The following is a 23,265-nucleotide window of genomic DNA, read 5'->3' on the forward strand; positions in this document are numbered from 1 at the left end:
AACCCAGAACTTGAGTCATTTGGTCCAATATTCTTTGACATGGAAGGAAAGAGAGTTGTCACTTTCGTGGGGCCACAGGACTCCTGGACACTGGCCTTATGGAACCGTCGCCTGTGACAGCATGCCAGGTTCTGTGGGGATACCACCAAAAACAAAGCAGTCTGCGCTCTCTGCGAGCTTCAGCCTAGCAAAGGAAGGAAGAGAATGTGGGCAAAGTACATGTCCTGGAAGCCAGCGGAAGAGCAAATTCCAAGATGTTTATCAATGGTATTAAAGGGACAAAAATAATAAAGACCAAAAGAAGGTCATTAAATTATATGACAGTTACACAACCACTCTTGAACTCTAAAAGATCGACTTCGGAGAGTGATGAGAGCAGGATGTGGCTTGCAAGAGGACAGGGAGTCAATGAAAGAGAGGGAAGTGCAAACAGGCAGTTTTAGAATACCGAAAAAAAATAGGAAAGAAAATGAAAATAACTAGAGGATGCAGACAATGGTAGAAATATTTTCCTTTGGATTGGAAAGAAACCAGCCTCTTATTACGCTGAAGAGAGATAAGATGGTGTCAACTGAGAGGAGTACATTCATGTGGACAAGAAAGAGGAGCAAGTTTTTGGAGCAGGAAGAAGGAAAGGATCCTTTCAGCATAAATCAAAAATAATTTATTATTGGGGAAGATGGGTGAAATAGGTCATGGGGACCAAGGAGTGCACTTGTCATGACGAGCACTGGGTTATGTGTGGAAGTGTTGAGTCACTATAGTGTACACCTGAAACTAACATAACTCTGTATATTAACTATCCTGAAGTTAAAACAATAAAATAAAATAAAAATAATTCATTCTTTCAGCCACAATTATGAGGTGTCTCTTCAGACACTGTGTTTGGGTACCCAAGTGAGCAAAGCATAACCATAGCCTGTGCTTGTGAACCACCGAGTCCAATATGGAAGACAGACCTTAAGTAGTTGGTAGACCGATAGAAGGAGGGATTCCTGCTGGGGCGAAGAGTCCCTCCCAGTGTTTACGGACCCCGCTCCTAGGCTTAGCTCATTGCTGTGATGCTGGATTCAGTGTCCACAGAGGACATTGTAACCTGCTTTATGCCATTCCTATTTGAAATATTTAAAGATAAAAGTGGGATAGAAACTTGCATACTTGCATTTGTTTGAATTTGGGGTTCAGCTAATTCTTCTCCTGACATGATTTGTTTGGTCTTTTCTCTCTGAGCCCAGAACGTGCTGCCCCACCCCCTAAGGTTTGCCATCCCACCCTGGCACCGAGCAACATGCAATAGCTGCTTTGGAGGCAGGCGCTCTCTTGTGGGGCCGGCCAGTGAGGCCAGGAATTGGCTCCTAAGAGGGGCTTGACTGATGGATCCAGGAGCTGCCTCCTGGGAGGGGAGGGCTCCTGGAAATAAAGAGCACACTGCGGAACGGGGCCCAGATAGGCACGTGGAGGTGATGCAGCTTCATTTCAGCTCCACCTCAAAGAACAGGGACCCCTGGGTTGACAGCTCTCCTTCTGCAGGCCTCCTCCTGTATAGCGCTGTTGGAACCTGGGGGGGCCGGGGGTGGGGGGAGATACCTACTGAGCTGTGACGTGAGAGCTCCCAGTACTTCGGTTGCACCATAGAGCATGTCAGTCTTTCCATGGAAAAAAATATAAATTATATTGGAGGTTGAGAAAAAAGTTTCTCAACATTTTTTTTTCTTTCGACGTGTTGACGACCCCTTCAAAACAGGATCTCATATCGCAGACACTATGTGAATGACACCAGGCGATATTGCATCTAGGGTCGCTCAGGGCTTAGAGCCTTGAGTAATGATCCACCAGAAGTCCGTGAGATGACAGGAAGTGTGACAGCCCCTCATCTGCTATCTGTCATCTTGTCACCAGAGAGCACAGCCCACTTGTTCTGATTCGTGGTACCTCAGAAGATTTTCTTCGTTATAACTAATTATCCAGGAGGGATATCAAGGCCCCACTGTTTTTTATTTAAAAAGTCATAAGGGGGGGCGCCTGGATGGCTCAGTGGGTTAAAGCCTCTGCCTTCGGCTCAGGTCATGATCTCAGGGTCCTGGGATCGAGCCCCGCATCGGGCTCTCTGCTCAGCAGGGACCCTGCTTCCCTCTCTCTCTGCCTGCCTCTCTGCCTGCTTGTGTTCTCTCTCTGTCAAATAAATAAATAAAATCTTTAAAAAATAATAAAAAAATAAAAATTCATAAGGCCTCAAAGACGTGCAAGTGACATTATATGAAAATCCGTATTTCTATTTGCAGTTTTTGTGCCTTCACCGCAGTGATAAAAATCACTTTGTTCTCCAGTTTGGAGCCATGGGAAGAATCAAGGCATTGTGTAGATTACTTAAAATTCCACTGTGCCTGCACCATTTGGCCAAAGAATGCTGAGAATTTGCAGCTGTTGCTCCACAAAAGGTTCCTAACTGGGGCAGGGGCTGCCGTTGAACACACAGCTGTTGTTAATTTGAGCTGAAGATTTTTAATTGCCTTTGTGTCAAAATTTATTAAATAACATTTCAGAGGAACAAAAACTGTAATAGTCGCATTAGTGGAGTGCTGAAAGAAGAAAGTCATTGGAACGCAGCATTTTTGCCTTGTAAGCCGAGTCTGAAAATACTTTTTCCACATGACTGGCTTCCAGCCATCCCAAGAAAAGGGTTTCTAGGTAAATCTGGCCACAGAAGCCCTGGAGGCTTCTGCAGGGGCTCAGCCCACCCTTGTCCTTACTCTTTTATCTGGAAGCACTTCTTGCCTGAGTGGCCTTCTCTTGTTCCCGTACTATCCCTCCGTTTCTGTTATTGTGGGAGATGAGTCCTAGTGCTCAGGACAAGCGTGACACTGGCTGGGGACCAGCTGCTCCTCCTGAGCGGTCTGCGTCCTTCTTGGGAGCCTCTGTAATTGCCATTGTCCTGTTATCTCTAGCCCATCCATGACAATCCTGTGAGGCGACTGAGCCCTCCCCACGTAGCTGACAGCAGCTGCGTGGGTGAGAGGTAGACAAACAGGCACCTTTCCTTCATTTTTTGGCCAAGGCAAAGGAGAGAGAAGGCGAGGCCCTTCTACTAATAAGGAACAACAGCTAAGTTTCCCTCAGGAGGGAAGCTGCTAAGTGTCTTGAGAAAGGGGTTTTGAATATGAAGAGAGACGAACCAGAGAAATGGCGAAATAAGTCATAAATCCTCACTACCATGCTAACGTCCCTTCCATGTTCTCATTTTAATGTTCAGAATTCCCTCTAACAGGGAAAACTTCAGTTCATCAGGCACTTAGGAAACACCTACTGTAGGGGCACCTGGGTGGCTCAGTGGCTTAAGCCTCTGCCTTCGGCTCAGGTCATGATCTCAGGGTCCTGGGATCAAGCCCCACATCGGGCTCTCTGCTCAGCGGGGAGCCTGCTTCCCCTCTCTCTCTCTGACTGCTTCTGTGCCTACTTGTGATCTCTGTGTGTCAAATCTTAAAAAAAAAAAAAAAAAAAAAAGAAAAAACCAACGTGTGCCCGGGGCGATACTAGGGAGGGACCTGGAGGCCAAGTGGCAGACAGGCTGAGGGCACCGACGTGCTGTCAGAACCACTCACTCTCACAGAGGGGGACTTCCTGGTGGAAGAGGCAAGCGTTTGACGGAAGCCGAAGAGATGATGAGGATCTCAATAGTTAGAGGAGGAGGGAATCTGGGAGAGCAAACACATGGTGGCTTGGAAAAGTTACATCTTGTTGCAAGGACAGGATGTAGCTGGACATGACAGTGTTGGGCGGGGATAAGACACACACAAAAAAAGAAGAGCTGGAGAGGTTAAACTAGATTCTGGAAGGTTGAAATGCCCCTCTAAGGAGTTTGGATCTTATCCTGCGGGGACTGGAAAGTCACTGAATGCTCTGGAGCTGTGAAGCGTCAGTGCTTTTCAGGCAAATCATCCTGCGAACAGGTCTGCTGGACTCCAGAGCCTCACCCATTCCCCCATGCAGAGGTGGAATGACTCTTGAGGACCTGCTCACCCTACCGGCCAGCCTGGCTAGCAGGGAAGAGAAGAGGAAATGCCTCTGAGAGCCAGAGTCCAGGCTTCAAGTCCTTGACTTGCTACCTACTAGCCAGGCGGCTATGAAAGTTGAGTTAATTCTCTGTGCCTCTGCTTCCCCATCTGTAAAAAGGGGGAAATAGCACCTGACTCTTAAAATTACTTTAAATTAATACATAAAATGCTTAGAACAATGAGTGGTACAGTAAGCTCCTGATAAAGGTTAACTATTATTTTCAGGTGTAAAATCTTACAACTTAGCACTGGTTGAACTTGGGGTGGGGGAAGGCAAGAGAGTCAGGGGTGTAATGGCTCATCTAAGGAATATGGCTCATACTCAGAAGTAATAATAATATTCAGAAAACAGCAGGAAAAAAATCATATTGAGGGACATTATACAAAATAAATAAAATCTTCGAAAGGGTGGAAGCCACATGAAAAAAACTCGTTCTATGTGGAAGGAGACCAGAAGGACCTGACAACTAAAAGCAATGCGTGATTCTGAACTTGACCCATTGGCTTCAAAGGACATGGCTGGTATAAATCCATGGAAATCTGAACGGATTCTGAAGATGTAGTTATTTACATAGTAGCACGTGCTTGGCTCCTGGTCTGGAGGCAATGAAACTGAAGTGTTCTGTAGTGATGAGGGATCAGGTTGGCCACTTACTCTCAAATATTCCAGAAAGTTCTTTATTGTCTACTGATAACTCTGCTCTGTGCTTGGGATTGTTTAATAATGAAAACAATGTATTTTAAAAATTAATAGCTAGCCTTTGTTGGGCACTCACTGTGTACCCAGCGCCGTGGTCAGTGCTTTAAACATGAGTATATTCGGTTCCCCAGGAAACTTCTCTTTCTTCTCTACCCAAAGCGTCCCATGTCCCTCCTCAGTGCCCTGGAGCAACGTGAACTCTGCCCACTACAGTAGTTACCTACTAACTGCTTGTTGGGGTGTATAATGCTTACCCAGCCCCCACCCTGGACAGCCCACTCTTCGGGGGCAGGGAATGTACCCCATTCTCCACGGTATCCACACCTCCCAACACAGCTCCCTGTAAAGCATAAATACTCCATACGAGCTTGGATGGATAAAGTCCATGGGCTTGTTCACCATGGTGACTTGGGATGGGTGTCTGATACAGGACTCCTTTTCTAGGTGGCCCAGGCTCTGGCAAAGGCACACAGTGTGGAAAGCTGGTGGAAAAATATGGATTGACACATCTCTCGACTGGTGACCTCCTGCGTAATGAGCTGTCGTCAGAATCTGAAAGAAGCAAACTGATCAGAGACATCATGGAACGTGGCGACCTGGTGCCCTCAGTAAGCAACAGTTGCCTTCCCTGGCAGGGGGTCGGGGGGTGGGGGGATATTTTGGAGTGTTGCAGTTAGTCTAAGCCCCCAAAGACCATAGCTACATTTTATTTCCCTCTGATGTGAAAGTCCAGAGGCAGTTGGAGGGTCCACAGCAGAGACCCGTCTGCCAGACCATGTCCCGGCCCAGGTTCCTTCCACCCTGTTGCTCTGCCAGCCCCTTGAGTGTTAACCTATCTCATATTCTCCCAGGGAACTGGTTCCCACGTAGTGTTAAAACCTTCAAAGCAGGGGCGCCTGGGTGGCTCAGTGGGTTAAGCCGCTGCCTTTGGCTCAGGTCATGATCTCAGGGTCCTGGGATCGAGTCCCGCGTCGGGCTCTCTGCTCAGCAGGGAGCCTGCTTCCTCCTCTCTCTCCGCCTGCCTCTCTGTCTACTTGTGGTCTCTCTCTGTAAAAAAAAAAAAAAAAAAAAATGTAAAAAAAAAAAAAAAAAACCTTCAAAGCACAGGTGAGCATGCTGTAAGAGAGTCTATAATTAGAGCCCCCTGGAAAATAGAAAATAACATTTTGGTCTTGTCTGGAAAGTAAGATAGCATTATCTTGCAATCTGGTATCTTCCTTAGACAGTTTAAGTAGTGAATATCCCTTTTATGCCTCTTTTTTCCTCACAAGTCACCATTCACCTCTGAGCCGCTGGATGCCATGGGTAGCAAAAAATATTCATCACTGCCCTATGAGGGCCCTGCTAGGCTCTGTAATTAGGGCTTGTACAATGCAGACCATATTAGCTACCAAAGCTTTATGCTTCCTCTTCAAATAGCTACAGTCCCTAGCAATTCTCTCAAGTCAGTGGATATCAAATTTTATAAAATATTTACTGGAAAAAATCAACAGAGAAGCACATTTTATACCATGTTTTGCCTAGTTTTAAACTGCCATTATGCCTAATTTATGGAGTGTTACCATAAGAAATACAGCCACTATATTTCATCTATTCTAAGATGCTATTTTAAGACATCCCAGTAAAATATAACTAATAAACTATTCCATATATAACTATACCAGCATGAAAAAAACGCTATTAAACTGTGACTGATTGTAAGACACGTACTAATTTCATAGACAATAAAATGTGGGGGGAAAGTGAAACTAAGGATGAATGAAATATGATATATTTCTGTCGGCTATTAATCTTACATGAAACTTTCTCCCTCCCAAAATGGGATGACTAGTGGAGATGGGTGGTAATGCTAGTGTTGTTCTGTGGAAGAGCTCAGATCCTGACCACTGTCTCTCTGCTCCAGGGCATCATTCTGGAGCTCCTGAAGGAGGCCATGTTGGCCAGCCTCAGCGACACCAAGGGCTTCCTGATTGACGGCTATCCCCAAGAAGTGAAGCAAGGGGAAGAGTTCGGACGTAGGGTGAGCTGTTGTTATGGGGATCTTTCCAGAAGGAAAATAAAGGATATCATTGAGGTTGGGGGATAAACTCAAAAGTCTATCTCTCTCCTAATTACATTAACCAAACTTACAGTTGTAAATGCAAAAACTCAACACAAACTGACCAAAAAGAGGAGAGTGGGGTAGGTGATGGTAGTGGATTTATTGGCTCAAGTAACTAAAATGTCCAGAAGTGGTTCACACTTGGTTGGACCCATGTATTTAAATTTGTTCATCCATTGTGTTGTGCCTTTCTCCATCTCTTGGATTCCAGGCTTTTTTTCACCATCCAAGTGATCTCAGAGAGAGTGTTTTTCTTTTCCAATGGAGGTAGCTGATGACCCAAGGTCATGTTTCATTATCCTGGGTTAGGTCATGAGCCCATTGCTGAACCAATCACTGTGGCCAAGGGGAAGATGGGAGGGCATATAATGGAATATCTAGGAATACCCTGATTCATTGGGTAAGACCAGGCTAGGGATGAGAAAGGGAGGAGGGAGCACCATACCTGAAGCATGCAGACTGAGGAAGGGAAGGGAAATTACCCAAGAAAGAATAGGGATGCCCTTAGAAGCCATCAAGGGAAATGATGCTAGACAGGCAGAGTCAAGTGAAGTATATGCACTGCTCCAACCTCCCACCATCCAGCCTCCCAAGTCCCTCATCTCCTAGTGAAGCAGGTGGGGCAGGACCACTCACAGTGGAACAGTAGTAAGTAAAAACCATCATAACTATCCTTTATTGAACCTACTCTTGCCTCACTCTGGTGCTGCTACACACTGTACATCCATTTACCTCTAAAGTCCAAGCAAGCAGGAAATATTTGTCCCCAGTTATTAAACAAAGATTCCAGAGCTCACAAGTATTAATATTTATCTAGATACCTCTTTAGACTAGTTTCAGATATTTTCATATTTCATTTCATATATTTTTAATAACCTTTTTTAGATAGATAGATGAAGTACTTTCTTCACGTTAAAGGTGATGAATTCAGCCCAAAGAGACTTGCCCACAGTCATAGGGCTGGTAAGTGACAACTGCTGGTAGGATGAAGAATCAGGGGCCCATCTCCATCCATCTCTAACACTACAGTGTGGATAACCTTGAATCATGCTTGTGTGTTCCCTGGAGATTAGTCTGACCTTCTGAGCCCATTTGATTGAACTTCCTTAGATAGTATCTGAATATTTAAAGGCCAGTTGCTCACCTTCCCCTACATTTCCTGCTAGCAACCAGAGTCAAAGAAAAAATGCACCAGCCTAGTTGGCAAGAGTGGGATGAGTCCACCAGCACTGGCCCTCAGCTCTGGAGCCTCTGGCAACCAGGAGCGAGTAGCAGAGCCTGTGACTAGTGGTTCCAGGCAGTTCCCAGTGGGGGGCGCTCACATCCACTATTCCGCTGAGCTTTCCCCCACAAAACAAACCGCTTGAAGAAATTCAAACTTCAACATACATCAACTACTTTTTTTCAAAAAGTATTCGAAATTTTGTTATTCGAAAGATTGTTATCCTTTCTTTAAAAAAGGTTTTATTTGGCTGGGTGGCTCAGTCGTTAAGCGTCTGCCTTCAGCTCAGGTCGTGGTCCCAGCGTCCTGGGATCCAGCCCCACATGGAGCTGCTTCCTCCACGGGAAGCCTGCTTCTCCCTCTCTCACTCCCCCTGCTTGTGTTCCCTCTTTCGCTGTGCCTGTCTCTCTGACAAATAAATAAATAAAACCTTTAAAAATAAAATAATAAAATAAAAAAGATTTTATTATTTATCTGACAGAGAGAGACACAGCGAGAGGGAACACAAGCAGGGGGAGTGGGAGAGGAAGAAGCAGACTCCCCACCAAGCAGGGAGCCTGATGGGCTCCATCCCAGGACCCTGGGATCATGACCTGAGCCGAAGGCAGACACTTAATGACTGAGCCACCCAGGTGCCCTATGTTATCCTTACTTTAAATATCATGCTAAAATACACATAACATAAAAGTTAACATTGTAACCACTTTTAAGTGTAGAGTTCAATAGTGTTAAGTGTATTTGCATTGTTGTGCAACCACTCTCAAGAAGTCTTGGAAAACAGGAATTCTATACCCATTAAACAACAACTCCCTGTCTCTCTCCCCTCAGCCCCTGCAGCCACCATTCTACTTTCCGTCTCTAAGAATCTGACTATTTTAGGGACCTCTTCTAGGTGGAATCAGCCTAATTTGTTCTTTTGTGGCTGGCCTATTTCACTTAGCATCATGGCCTCAAGGCTCATCCAAGTTGTAGCGCATGTTACAATTTCCTTCCTTTTTACAGTTGAGCAATATTTTGGTTATCCATTCACCCATGAAAAGTGACTTGGGTTGGCTATCGTAAGTAAGGCTATGAACATGGACCTACAAATCTCTTCTTCAGGACTCTGCTTCAACTCCTTTGGGTAAAGATACAGAAGTGTAATCACTGGAACGTCTGGTAATTCTATCACACACCACCTACCTCAGCCGCTGCACCATTTTACATTCCCACCAGCAGAGCATGGGGGTTGCAGCTTCTCTACAACCTCACCAACCCCTGTTATTTTCTGGGGGGTTGGCTAGTTCCTACCTTAACGGGCATGAGGTGATTTCTTATTATGGTTTTGGTTTGCATCTTCTTTTTTTTTTTTTTTAAGATTTTTATTTATTTATTTGACAGACAGAGATCACAAGTAGGCAAAGAGGCAGGCAGGGAGAGAGGAGGAAGCAGACTCCCTGCTGAGCAGAGAGCCCGATTCGGGGCTGGATCCCAGGACCCTGGGATCATGACTGGAGCTAAAGGCATTGACTTTAACCCACTGAGCCACCCAGGCACCCCTTGGTTTGCATCTTCTTAAAAATGAATTATGTTGACCATCTGTTCTTGTTCTTGTTGGCCATCTATGTATCTTCTTCGGAGAAATGTCTAGTCACATTCCTTGCCCATTTTTTAATCAGGTTGTTTGGTTTCTTGTTATTGAGTTGTAGGAGTTATTTATATATTCTGGATATTAACCCCTTATCAGATATATGATTTGTTAATATTTTCTCCCATTCTATATGTTTCCTTTTGTTCTATTGATTGTGTCCGTTGATGCACAGGGGTTTTTTTTAAGCTTTTATTTTTTTGGTAATCTCCACACCCACGGTGGGGCTCGAACTCACAACCCCAAGATCAAGAGTTGTGTGTTCCACTGACTGAGCCCGACAGACACCCTGATACACGGACGCTTTTTATTTTGATATAGTCTAATTTATCTGTTTTTGCTTTTATTCCCTGTGTTTTAATGTCATGTCCAAGAAACCACAGCCAAATCCAATGTCGTAAAGATTTTCTCCTGTTTTCTCTAAGAATTTTATAGCTTTAGTTCTTACCTGTCAGTCATTAATTCATTTTGACCAATTTTTGTATATGGTGCACAGTAAAGGTCCAATTTCATTCTTTTGTATGTGGGTATCTGGTCTTTCCAACGTTATTTGTTGGAAAGACTGTTTTTTCCCCAGCTGAATGGTCTTGACATCTTTGTCAAAAATCATTGACCATCTATGTAAGAGTTTATTTCTGGGTCCTCTATTGTATTCCATTAGTCTATATGACTGTCTTTATGCCAGTCCCACACTGTTCATATCACTGTGACTTTGTAATAAGTTTTTAAATCAGGAAGTGTGAGACCTCTAATTTTGTTCTTTTTCAACAAACAAAAAAACACCAGTGCCATTGGACTTTGATAAGGGTTGTTTTAAATCTGTAGATTGCTTTGGGTGGTATTGACATCTTAACCATACTGAGTCTTCTGTAGATTGTTTTACATTGTAGCTTCTCCTAGTCTTTCAGCCAGACTTTCGATAAGGCTCCTGGAGAAACAGGCTGAATAACTGAGGAACAGGGAAATTTTTTCTACACGACTTCAGAAGCAGGGCCTTGGCAAGGCTGGAGGACAGAGAGAGGATAGAAAGGAGTTGTTGGGTCAGGCCTTGACCCTGCAGAGTTTGGCAGTTGTAGAAGCATATCATTCAAATACAGTGGGAGACACCCTGTAACTGCCACAGACCATGGTGTTCACTGAGGTTCAGGCTTCGCGGTGGCAGCACACCTCTAGGTGATTTCACACTTATTTTGTCTGTGAACTTAAGGTCTGAAGAGCCTGGGAGGGCCTCCAAGAGAGTCAGATCATACACTTGCTTGGAGGCTGGGGGAAAATGTCTTTGAAAAGTCTACTTTGCTAAATTGTTCTTTTGAAGCCCCCAAATGGTCCACTGTGGTAAGGAAGATGCATGGTAAAGACAGGCATCCCCTTTTTTGGTCAACAACCATGTGCAAACAATAACAGAGTTAGAATCCGTATTCTCCCTTGAGGGTTTTTAGAACTAGATCTGCAGGCAAGTCCCCGATTTTAGGCCTGTGGGTTCCAAACTGTTTTAAGCAGTGGCATTCACGTACAGCCTCTTTAAAGCTCATGTCACTCATGTGGTCCAGAATCCAAAAAGCTGAATATTGTCCCTGTCGTATATTAGTGTGACGCTGGGTAAGTCCCTCAACTTCAGGCTCTTCATCTATAAATCGGAGGTAATAATACACCTGCCAAAACCTAATTTGAGGATTTTGTGAACACTGAATGACAGAACATACATAAATGTGTTTTCTAAACTTTATACAGCTATAAAATATTATCTAAATTAGGGTCACTTTTTTTTTTTTTTTTTGAGAGAGAGAGAGAGAGAGCGCTCTCATGCTGGGGATGGGGCAGAGGGAGAGGAAAGAGAGAATCAGAAGTAGACTCCAAGCTCAGCACAGAGCATGGCACAGGGCTTGATCATGACCTGAGTGGAAATCAAGAGTCAGACTTAACCAATTGAGCCACCCAGGTGCCCCAGAGTCATACTTCACACAGATCTGTAAATCCCTACTCTGTCAAACCTTTCCCCTTTGCCTGTAACCCAGGTAGCATGAGGTAAATGTTTTACATGGCCGGTGGTTTTGTCCCTGGCCTTTGGTATGTATGAATTCAAAAACCTATATGATCTCCCCCCAACTAAAGCAGAACACCCCCCCCCACTCTGGGCCCCATTCAGACAGGCATTAGAATTGGCCGAGGAGTGCTGGGGTGGTTCAGTTGGTTAAGTCTGGGCTCGGGTCATGATCTCAGCGTCCTGGGATGGAGCCCTGCTCCCAGCTCAGTGGGGAGTCTGCTTCTCCCTCTCCCTCTGCCCCTCCCCTGCTTGTGTTCGCTCTCTTTCTTTCAAATAAATAAATTAAATCTTTTTTTTTTTTTTAATATGCAGAGAAGAAACCTAACTGGAACTCAGAGTTAGGAAGAGTCATTAGTGTGGTGAGCAGGCAGTTCCAACCAAAGCTAAAAATCACGATATCATCTCAAAAAATACAGGAGTGCCCAGTTTCATTAATGAATTGATGACCTACAGGGAGAGGTCTACAAAAACAGTTTTTTACACACTGCTGGGAGGAGTTTGCATAGGTCAAACATGGCATTGACTTGCCCTTGGGTACAGTGACCTTGGATGATGCTAATGTCCCTTACTTAGGCTGCATGCAGGAGAACACACCCGACCTTCCAAAGCTGCTACTTGCTTGAAGCCTGACCAGAAGGACAAAGATGCTACAAATACACAGAATGAGCCGCTCTCTGGTCATTTATGTCTCTGCCGGGACCACATCGTTTGTAGAGTCCCGTCCAAATTACAGGCAGGGAATTAATTCGAAATTTGGCAAAGACAAATACAGACATCTCATTTTCTCCGGAGCTTTAGAGCAATCAGCCAGGCTGGGAGCAGAGTGAGCGTTTCTCATACGCTAATCAGACCCACAACTGTTTGAAGCCCATGCATGCCTGGGAAGGGTTTTAACCAGCCTTGCTCTGTCGCAGAGACTGATAAGCCTGCTGCGTGGGACCATCTGTTGCCCCAAATCCCCAGTTCGGTCAGGCTGACGTCCTTGCACACCTGTAGTTGAGTCCTCGAGATGCAGTGTCGGTAAGGATTTGCTTGCCTGCCTGCTGTACCTGACATCAGAAGACCAAACCCAGGCTGGTGCCCACCGCTCCAGCGTGTGCCTGTGTGCAATTTCTCTATTACCGTCCTATCTTCTAATCCCAGCGCCGGTTCTGGCCCCGTTGAATTCATGATCTGTGCCTTCAGTATCCAACATGGTATAGGGGGAGGAGGAAGGGGGCTCAGTGTGACAGCGTGACAGTGTGTGTGTGTGTGTGTGTGTGTGTGTGTGTGTGTACGTGCGCACGCAGGTGTGTCAGCAGGTGGGTGACCGGAGCAGAAGGAATACACAGTCGGAGCTGGGGTTTCTGACCATCATCTCCCATCTCCTAGTCCAGCTGAGAACCACTGGGCACAGTGACTGGGTCTTAACAGGCCCGTATTCAAAGCTCTGCTGTACAACTCACTGGCAAGTCATTTAACTGTGCATATCTCAGTTTCCTCTTCCGTAAAATGTAAATCGACAATGGCTACAGCCATGCCTCTTCGGAAGATTGGCTGGGGTCCTTGAAGAGACCTTGACACATTTATAAGCCTACATACGGTGTTCCATAAATTGTTAAGTCTTTTCCAAAATTATGGATTTTTTTTCTGGCTACAGAAAGAAAAACTGTATGGCTATGAGACAGTACAGAAGAGTATAAAACAAAGACGCACTAATCACCCAGAGGCAACACCTATTAACATTGTGATGTATGTGACGTATGTCTGAGTTCTACCCATTTGTATACAGAGAGTATCATACAGAATGTGTAACTAACAGAGGAATCGCTGTTACTTTTTTTGAGCACTCAAGATATGCCTGGAACTGAACTAGATGCTTTACATATGTCAATTTATTAATCTTTATAACCCGATTCAGCAGCTACTATTGTTTCCGCTTTGTAGAGATATCTTCTGGAGGAGGGGTAAAGTGCTCTCCTGCATTAACCCGTCCTTGTGCTCAACAACAGCCAAACTAAACAGATATTAACAGAAATAAAATGTGTGTGCTTGCTCTTGGCTTTTCCCTCCCAGGAGCCTCTTAGCTGAAATTGTGCCCTTAGTGTGAATGTGCAGATCATTTTCCTGGGCGTGTGAATGAGGACATTAGTACCTGTCTGTCTGACTACTCTTAACTACCTCATAATACTTCCATCCTCAGAATAAATGATTCTCATTTTCAGAATGAGCTCTTAGCAAAAAAAAAAAAAAAAAAGGAAATAAAGGTGGGGGCGGTATAAATCTGGCCAAAGGACTTTCCAGTTGGTGTGAGGCCCCTTGGGGACCACCCTGGGATTCCCCACATGCAATTTTCTGCCCTCTTCCTCTGACTTCCAGTTCACTGTAGAACGTTGAGCTGTGTAATGACAGTAAGGTGGCAGTGGGATGATACTATTATTATTAGGGTTGTGTGTTCAAGACTGCTGGAATGACCCAGATAACCCTCCTCTGGGGAGCTCCCCCAAGGGGAGGGACCTCTGAGGTGAGAGCAAATGGGAAATAGGCCTGCCACTTTATTTTTAACCAGTGGCCCTTATGTCCCAGTGGAGCAAAACCAGGAAGTATGCTGGGGCGTGAGATTAAGGCAAAAAGCATGGGTAGGGCCTCTGACTCTTCCTAAACCCAAATCTGACCAACAGGGGCTTTCGTAATTCAAAGGGGTGAGTACATCGCTAGGCTCACGTCTATCTAGTGCTTAAAGTGGGCACTTGACGTCTATTAATTCATTTCATCCTGGCAATTCTCCTACTGAGGTAGAAGCTATTATTATCCTCATTTTATTTATTTTTTTTAAATATTTTATTTATTTATTTGACATAGAGAGAGAAGCAGGAGCGAGCACAGGCAGACAGAGTGGCAGGCAGAGGCAGAGGGAGAAGCGGGCTCCCTGCCAAGCAAGGAGCCCGATGTGGGACTCGATCCCAGGATGCCGGGATCATGACCCGAGCCGAAGGCAGCCGCTTAACCAACTGAGCCACCCAGGCGTCCCATTATCCTCATTTTAAAGCGAGGAAAATGAAGCACCCAGAGAGAACAAGACAGCTATTTTTCTCAACAAAAGAGAGTTTCTGGGTGGCCTGCCCCTGCCCACTGATAAATATGGCCTAAACCAGTGTCCCGACTCAATCAGAAGAAAACGAGAGCCGGGGGTCAGAGGAGAGCAGGGTAAACCCCTCCTCCCGCTCCACCTGCTGGAATCACGGAGGCAAAGCCATCATCACAAGGCCGCTGAAGCTGACATTCTCATCCTGGTGGCAGCTCTCAGCTGGGATGGGTGCTCGTGCCGGCTTGATCCCAAGAGGCAGTTAGAGCCAGCTTCCGCAAGATGAAATGGTCTCTGACACCACCCACTTCCTTTCCCGCTGTCTTGCCCTCCTCTCCTGGCCCCGTGTGGCCCACAAGGCGTCTGGCCTGAGTCCCATTCTGAAGGAGAAGTCCACGAGGGTGAAGTCACCCGGCTTTCGAGCCGCACACAGCTGGCTCAGGACTGTGGCTTTGGACAAGTTAACCTCCCTGAGGAGATGATTTCCTCTTACTTGGAGAAGAGATAATACTTCCCAGCAGGGGCTTCCAGGGTTAAAAGGACGGCTGGAGGTAGCGGCCTTAGCTACAGCAATGTTGTTTACTTGCAGGGTGCCACCCGCCCCTCAAAGGACACTTGTGCTGTAATAGGGATCCCCGAATACCCAAGGCTGTGAAGAACCCCCCCTCTGCCAAGGCAGCAGTCCAGGGGTACCAGCAGGGTGATACTGGGAGCAGGGAGTTGTCCCCAAGTGCCTGTGATTCATTCAGAAAAGGGCGGAGTGCCCTTCCAGCCACATGATGTTAAAGGCAAACCGCAGGCTAATGAAAAAGAGGCAGAGAGGGGACACAGAGAGCTGCTTCCGAGGACTTTCTAAAGATAGGTGTAGATCCAGGTGCTTTGGAAAATGATTAAATGATTAAATAGTATTTCGTTCAACCATGCAGAAAAGTTTAGGTACTGACACCATTAGTGGTACAGGCCACTTCCAAATGGAATGACTGCTCCATAGCGTTTTCTGTAGGAAGGGAGCATGCGAGGAAGGTCGCGTCAAACCCGTTTGTCTTGGAAGTGGCTTTTCAAACTATTATTTTGTGGAGAATTGGCCTGGAGATTTTCTTAAAGTGCAGGACTGATTCAGCAGGTCAGGGAGGGTGCCCGAAACTGCCTTTCTCACTCGCTTCCAAATGATGGCTGTGTCTGCTCCGTGGACCACCCTTGCAGCATCCTGTGGAAGACGAAACTGCCTCTCAGCTCTGTATTCACCTTGATGCAGAAATCAGTTACCGCCAGCTCCTGCTCAGATACCCATTATCTCTGTTTGCATCTGCATGTGCCCCTGAGTAATCTTTCCTGCCTTCAAGAGTGGCCTCGAAATTCCCGCAATTAGAAAAATCACCTTGTCTTCTCATGCAGACCCAACCAGAAACTGTTCCAGGGAGCCCAAGGCGAACTGAACCCTGGGCTGCCGCCCAAGCCCGCCCTCTGCTGGTGACACGAGTCACTGTCTTCTAAACCCAGCCTTTCCTGCTGCTCAAATGCTCATTTTTGTTTTCACATTAATACAGGCAGAAAAGTTGCATGACATTTTCCAGAGGTTTATTTCACTCTTCTAGATTTGGAGAATTTTCCAGCTCTGTTCCTTCAAGTACATCCTGTCGAGGGGGTAGATAAATGTTCAGCCAGCACTTACTAGCACCTTACTGTTCTGAGGTGCCTAAAAGTCCTCCTCCCCGCCCCCCACCCCGATTTTGTTCCCATCCCTCCCAGGCACTTTCCACAGTGGGGTGGCAAGCCTTCCTTTATTCACAGCCTGACCTCTGCAAGATGAGGAGAGGGAGCAAGATTCTTGGTGGTTGTGGTAAGGGAGGAAATACAGACACAGAGACATCAGGAGCCAAAGAACGTTTCAGGGAAGGACAGGGAGATTGGGAGACTCATGCTGCTGATCATAGCGTCATCATTCATTCACTGAAACATTTCTTAATCACCTACCTACCACCTACAAGACTTGGGACCAAGTAGGAGTTAAGCACTCCTAACCCTGCAAAGAGAATGTAGTCTAATAGGAGAAATAAGCCTAATAGCTAACACTTATTGAGTTATCATATGCCAAACAGCGTTCTTACATTATTTTATTTAATTTTACTTAATCTTATTTTAATTTTACTTAAAGCATGATGCTTTTTACTTTATTTTATTTTACTTAAAGCAATGATTACAGCAGCCTGTGATCATCCTCATTGTACAAATGAGAAAACGAGGGACACCTGACTGTCTCAGTCGGTAAAGCGTGCGACTCAATCTCAGGGTCGTGAGCTCAAGCCCCACGTTGGGCCTGAAGCCTGCATTTAGAAAGAAAGGTGGGGGGAGGAAAGAAAGAAAGAAAGAGACGAAGGAAGGAAGGGAAGGAGGAAGGAAGGAAAAGAAAATTGGGGTGCAGAAAAGTTGAGTGATACTTTCAGTGGATGATGGAGTCAGATAGCTTAAAATTACAATTTGCTACTTTCTCTAATAGGGTTCTGGGGTTCGATGGGCCTGGCTGAATGGTTCTCATTTGAGGTCCTTTGTACAGTTGACTTTATACAGTCAGATAGTGGCTAAGGCTGGTGTACGTATCTGGAGCCAGGGTTGGGATGTCAAAAGCGGTCAGGAGCTGGCCAGGCACCTCCGTTTGCAAGGCCTCCCTGAGTGGCTAGCTTGGGCTTCCTCATATCTTAGCAGTCAGAGTAGCTGACATCTTAGATGACAGCTGCCCAGCCCAAACTGCAAAATTTCTCATGATCTTGCTTCTAAGACCCTACAGCATCATTTCCATTATATTCTATTGGTCCAAGTGGTTACAGGTCAGCTCAAACTCCAGGAGGTAGAGCTCTGGGCTCTATGTCTCAGCAGGGGAAGAGCTTCAAGTACACTAAGGCAAGGAATTAATGAAGACCACCTTAGAGAAAGTCACCACACCTTAAGCAGCCTGACTCCAACCTTTGTACATTCAGTCTTTATGTTCCACAGACCCCACATCAGACAGACACAGGCACACCGTGTTCCTAGTGGGGGCAAAGAATGAAGTGATTGGCTCTGCCTCAGTGGGTCAGGGAAGTCTTCCCAGAGGAAACACCCATACTCATACACACACACACATATGTCCCCTTAGAACGGAGGACAGATTGTGACTGCCTTAGGTAACATACTGCATGATCTCTATGTGTTGAGGTGACAATGGCCGAGGGCCAGAGGCAGCTCTGAGACAGCGTGTGGAAAGCCACCAATCCAGGAAACAGGAGCCATGAAATCCAGGCTCAACTCTGCCACAGTGTAGTTCGGGGACCTTGAGAGGAACCAGGAGGCCAGGAGAAGAAAGAGCTAGAGGTCTTTCCAGAACATTACTGAGTGGAATTTCTGACCATGTTGTGCTCCCCCACCCCCAGATCAGAGACCCGCACTTGGTGATCTGTATGGACTGCTCAGCAGACACCATGACCAACCGCCTTCTCCAGAGGAGCCAGGGCAGCCCTTGCGTGGAAGACACCAGCACCATCGCCAAGCGCCTTGAAGCCTACTACCGAGCGTCCATCCCTGTGATCGCCTACTATGAGACGAAAACACAGCTACACAAGGTGAAACGTTTCACTTCCCTTCTTCAAAATGAGCCAATAATCTTTTCTTTCTTTCTTTCTTTTTAAGAGAAAAGGTGGGGGGAGGGAAATTTCCATCCAGGGATCTAGGAATTAGAGCTGCAGACAGCTGCAAAGTTTCACCTTTGTATAAATCAAAATTAAAGAGCTGTCATCACACAAACCATAAAAAATTGGTCATAGAGTTTTCACAGATGCCCTTATAGTTGCTGAACACAACTCCTTTTTCCAAAATAGAGAGAGGGAGGGCGGGTGGAAGGGTGGGGATGAGGCCTAGGTTCTGCCTTCTAGACCACAGCTGAATAGGGTGACCCAAAAGGTCTCTTCTAGGTTTAAAATTCAATGACTTGGAATTTCTAGATTTTTACACAGTTCATAATTGGCACTTGGATTTCTTACAGTAACTGTTATTGAGAAAAGCAGCCTACGGGGCCAAGAGAGCAGGGAGTTTGGTGCAACAGTGAAGACACTGGGGGGAAATGGGTCACGCCAACCTAATGATCAGAAGGGGTAATCCCTGGTGAATTACCATTCATTTTAACCCCTTCATCCACTCATCTGATAAACATGTATGAAGCCCCTCCCGTCAGCCATCCATTGCCCTACTGGTTTAGATACAGATCATGGATGCAGTTCCTGCCTCCTCGAGCTACAGGTTTCAGTAGGAGAGATAGACAAGCCTCTGATCACGGTATGGGGTCAGAGTGAGCACAGAGTGAGATCCAGCAGCCCTTTAACCAGTCTACGGGGAAAGGAAAAGCATGAAGGAAGGTCACTGGTGGACAACTAAGCTGAGCTTCAAAGAGGGAGTGATGGGAGGGGAGCAGGGCACCCCACACAGAAGGAGCCCCAAGGGGAAAAGCTCAGGAGGAAGGAGGAACTCAGCTTGGCTAGGACATAGAGTGCCAAGAAAAAGAGAAAGAAGAGATGGGGCTGGAGAGGGAAGAATGGACCAGATCAAGATGAACCTGAGTCAGAAGCAAGTAATGGTCCTGTGGTGGGTGGGAAGCGGCAGACACAGTCAGGAGGTAAGACAGATGCTCAGTCCATCGAGCTGGCAGAGAATGGATCTGAGAAAACAAGGCTGAGAGACGACTCTCAGGGAGGCAGGGTGCCAAAGCACAGTAGAGAGCACGAACCACTACTTTCTATAGGTCACAGGAAGTCAAAGGAGGCCTCCATCAATAAATAACCAACTTGTCTCTGAGGCAGCTACGTCATCCATTCCTTGGCAGAAACCAATGGTAATGAGTTCTCATCTTCTACACCTGTTAATGGTCCATTTTGCAGAATCCTAAGAACTTAGCCCTGGGAATAGAAGTCTGAAAGGTGTCCCTTGATGTAATACAGGGATGTCAAATATGGGGCATGAAAGCCCCCATCCCCAACTTCCCTCTCTGCAGCTGCTGATCCACTGGTCCCTGGGGCCCTGGGAGCCCTTGTTAGCGCAGCTCTCCAGGCAGCTCCTAGCAACTCATAGGACTTGATCTGCAAGAGGAAGCCGATGAGCTGTGCTTTGTGTAACGTCCGACTGCCGCATAAAACAAACACTTACACTCAACACAAGCAAAAAAAAAAAAAAAAAAAGTACATTATGTAAGAGTGGGGTCTTAAGAATTCAGGGTTGCAGAAGACTTTGTAAGATTAGTGATTTCCACCCTTCACACAGCCTGGAACACACAAGAAAATTGTCCAGATAGAAGAGAATTTCTTCCACTTTTGATTTGTAGAGGTGAAAAAAAAAAAAACCCCTAAGTCATTCAGAGTTTAACCACTTACAGAGTCAGAAAAGCCCTTTATCTACCTCTGGTATCATTCCAGCCTGAGTTCTACACACTGACAGGTGATGGGTATATGGATACAGGACCGAGTTCTGGAATCCTCCTTAGAATATCTAAGTTAATGGAAAATGAAGTTTCCGGTTCCATTTGACTCATGGCGTCTGCTTCCCCTGCATCTTGAGGATGCTGGCGGCCGGGTCTATGGTGAGGTCACATTTAGGATCCGCTTAACAAATATTTAAGCTGCTCCAGCCCTGACTTCAGAGCAGTGTAGCTCCAGCCTGCAGGACTCCCAGGGGACCTCTCAGAGGCGGTGCCTCTGCCCAAAGCTGGATGAACGAGCTCTGTCCCCGGCATGGCCTAGGGACAGCAGGGACCCTCAGAGTACTGGGCACAGGGAGGTGAGACTCGCTTGCAGGTGCCCCGTGGGGGCTGCCACAGCTGGGCCACAGAAGCGGGGACTGGAGGAGAAGCAGGGGCTGGTGACAGGCAGGCATGTTTTCCATGGGGGAAGGGGAAAGCCTCTGTCCCTTTGTGCTCCCCGGCTTCGGGGCTCCTGGCCCATCTTCTCGCAACAGCTTTATCTCCTCCTGGGTTCTGAGCGACAGTTTGCGGCTCGTCCTTGGGATGCTCTTTGGAGGGTCAGCATCTCCTCCCCGTCCGGCTGGTGTATGGAGCCCCAGGCAGGGCTGTGTACCATCCAGGAGGGCCCCTGGATCATTTCAGGGGTTTTCTTAAAACTAGGTAGGAGTGGCGAAGGCACTCCAAGATGCAGGCAAAACAAACCAGTAGCTCAGTGAGATTTACTTAGGAACGAGAGCTCCATCATGGTCCCGCCAAGAAGCAAATGGCCCTCCACCAGCGCCTCCTTCGGGCTCCGGTTTGCCCGGGTGCGTGGGGGGTGAATCCGTTGGCTAACACCCCTGCCTGGTGACAGGCAGCCCTCTGGCCCGCAGCTAGCCCAAAAAAGGGCCGTGAAATTTCAAACAAAGGTAACAAAGAAGCAAAATGGAATTGATACAACCACTGTCTCACTCTTTAAGCCCTTATGATGCCATCATTATACAAAACAGAACTTCTTAGAACATATACCTCGGGATAGAGGCGTATGTGAGACAAATGGATCCCCGGACTTCCCAGCTCTCTTCTCTCCCTCATAAAGGCAGCTTTGCTCGGCGTCTGAGAAAGAGCTAGAACAGAACTTTTCTTCATTCTGCTCTCTTCCTCCCTCATGCTCTGGGCAGACATCAGTCATCAGTTGTGGTGTGGCTTTCCTACCCAGTCTGGACAGCTGCCTCAGAGACTTTCCCACAGGGGCAGGAACAGGGCCACACCCAACTCTCTAGAACCCACCCCTAAAAGGAAGCTTTGTTCCAGTTCAGTGAGAGAATTCATTATTTAAAAAACAAAAACCAAAAAACTGAAATGTAGCATTTCAGGGTAAAAAGCATTGTACTTGGCCAAAGACCCCAGCAGAGAAAATTCCGTCTTGGGTATCAGGAAGCCTGAGGCACGGTGCTGTGGAGCTCTGTGAATCTGGATGAGTGATTTCACTGCCTAACCTCGCCCTTCTTCAGCCTAATAAGATGCATGGACAGAATAGGACCTCCTGGAATCCTCCAGGCCTATCACTATGATTCCTAGGAATTCGGAAAATAAATAAATATATGTTTATTATATGTTAATGATATGTTAATATAACATAATATATATAATATAATATTAATTAATTAATATATGTGGTATAATTTTCTAATCATAAAAGTAACGTGGACTTATTTTGGTAAATATAGAAAGCTAGGCTCTTATGAAGTCTTACCACCACTCAGAGACACACATTCTGGAGTATTTCCTCCATATCCTCTTGCTGTAAATTTTTAAAACATGACTATAACCATCAGTATATTGATTAACTAGGGCTCCTTGGTGGTAGGTAATAGGCACCAACTTCAGCTGGCCTAACCCAAAACACAAAACTTTAAATTATAAGGTGATACAACCCAGAGCTGAAACCCAGCAGGCCCAGGCAGGCTGTGGGACCAGGTCCCTCTGGCTTTGCACACATGCCTGCTCTCACTCATCCAGATTTTTCTTTCTCTGGCCCAGAAGCTAGAATATGGCCATCCTGCAAATTCCACCTCCACGTGTTACCGCAACAGTTCCAAATGCCAGACAGAAATGTTCTGACTGGCCTTGCTTTGCTCAGGGTCTCTCCCTGGTCCTGTCAGCTCTGGCCAGGCAGGTGGGGTCACATGGGACTTTTTCATTTGTTCGTGGATATTTTGTTGAGTGGGTACTACATGTCAGATACTGTTCTTGGTCCTGGGGACAGAGCAATAAACAAGAGAGACTGAAAAGAGAAAAATGTTAGACAAGAAAGTAAAGTAATTGCTAATAGGATAATCTCTATGAGTAAAACAAAACAGTGAGCTGCTGGTGGGGGCTGTATTTTAGGTGGGTGTTTGGAAAGTCTCTGAAGGGGCATTTGAATTAAAACCTGGCCCATATACACATGGCTCCCTGGGACTCTTCCCTGGGAGTTGGGTAGGTAGAATTCCCAGAAGAGAAGGGCTTGTTGTGAGTGGGGAAAAACCCCAGAAATAGCTACCTCAAGTGGCATAAACAGAATTGTATGAATTAATACTTTAGGCTTCTTTTTTTGACAAGTATAAAAGTAACAACTACTTTTTAAAAAGACACAAACTAGAAAATTCAGGAGTATAGAGATAAGAATCTTCCACCCAAACCACTAATGAACATTTGGGTATATTTTCTTACATTTGTTTTTCTCCACCTGTTACATACTTTTTGCTCCTGGTGTAATCAGCCCAGAAACGCCCCAGGCCATAGATGAAAGGGGCTTGATAACAGATGGTAACTATCCCTGGGTTATTTATTAGTCTTAATCAATTTAAAAAGGGGCGGGGGGGGGGGTAATGACTCCGTAAACACGCATTTCACAGTTGCAGGAAATCAAGTTCCTTGGCAACTTCTCTCTGACAAGTCAAGGTTTTTGCTCGCCCATTCTGCTGCTGCGGTGTCCCATCTTCATAAATAGTT

At 46.1% G+C, this 23,265-nt stretch overlaps 1 protein-coding gene across 1 annotated transcript in view; it reads left to right on the forward strand.

Annotated features, from left to right (window-relative positions):
• The window catches only part of LOC111143432 (adenylate kinase 5), a 244,372-nt gene that overhangs the window by 209,056 nt on the left and 12,051 nt on the right, over nucleotides 1–23,265 (forward strand). Inside the window, exons 11-13 of the mRNA XM_022497172.1 lie at nucleotides 5,197–5,360; nucleotides 6,656–6,772; nucleotides 18,218–18,406. Of these exons, the coding sequence (XP_022352880.1) occupies nucleotides 5,197–5,360; nucleotides 6,656–6,772; nucleotides 18,218–18,406 (470 nt within the window). The remainder of the gene's footprint in view (nucleotides 1–5,196; nucleotides 5,361–6,655; nucleotides 6,773–18,217; nucleotides 18,407–23,265) is intronic.

Source organism: Enhydra lutris, unplaced genomic scaffold (genome assembly GCF_002288905.1).
Source record: "Enhydra lutris kenyoni isolate GAN:26980312 unplaced genomic scaffold, ASM228890v2 scaffoldscaffold9, whole genome shotgun sequence".
Lineage (NCBI taxonomy): Eukaryota > Metazoa > Chordata > Mammalia > Carnivora > Mustelidae > Enhydra > Enhydra lutris.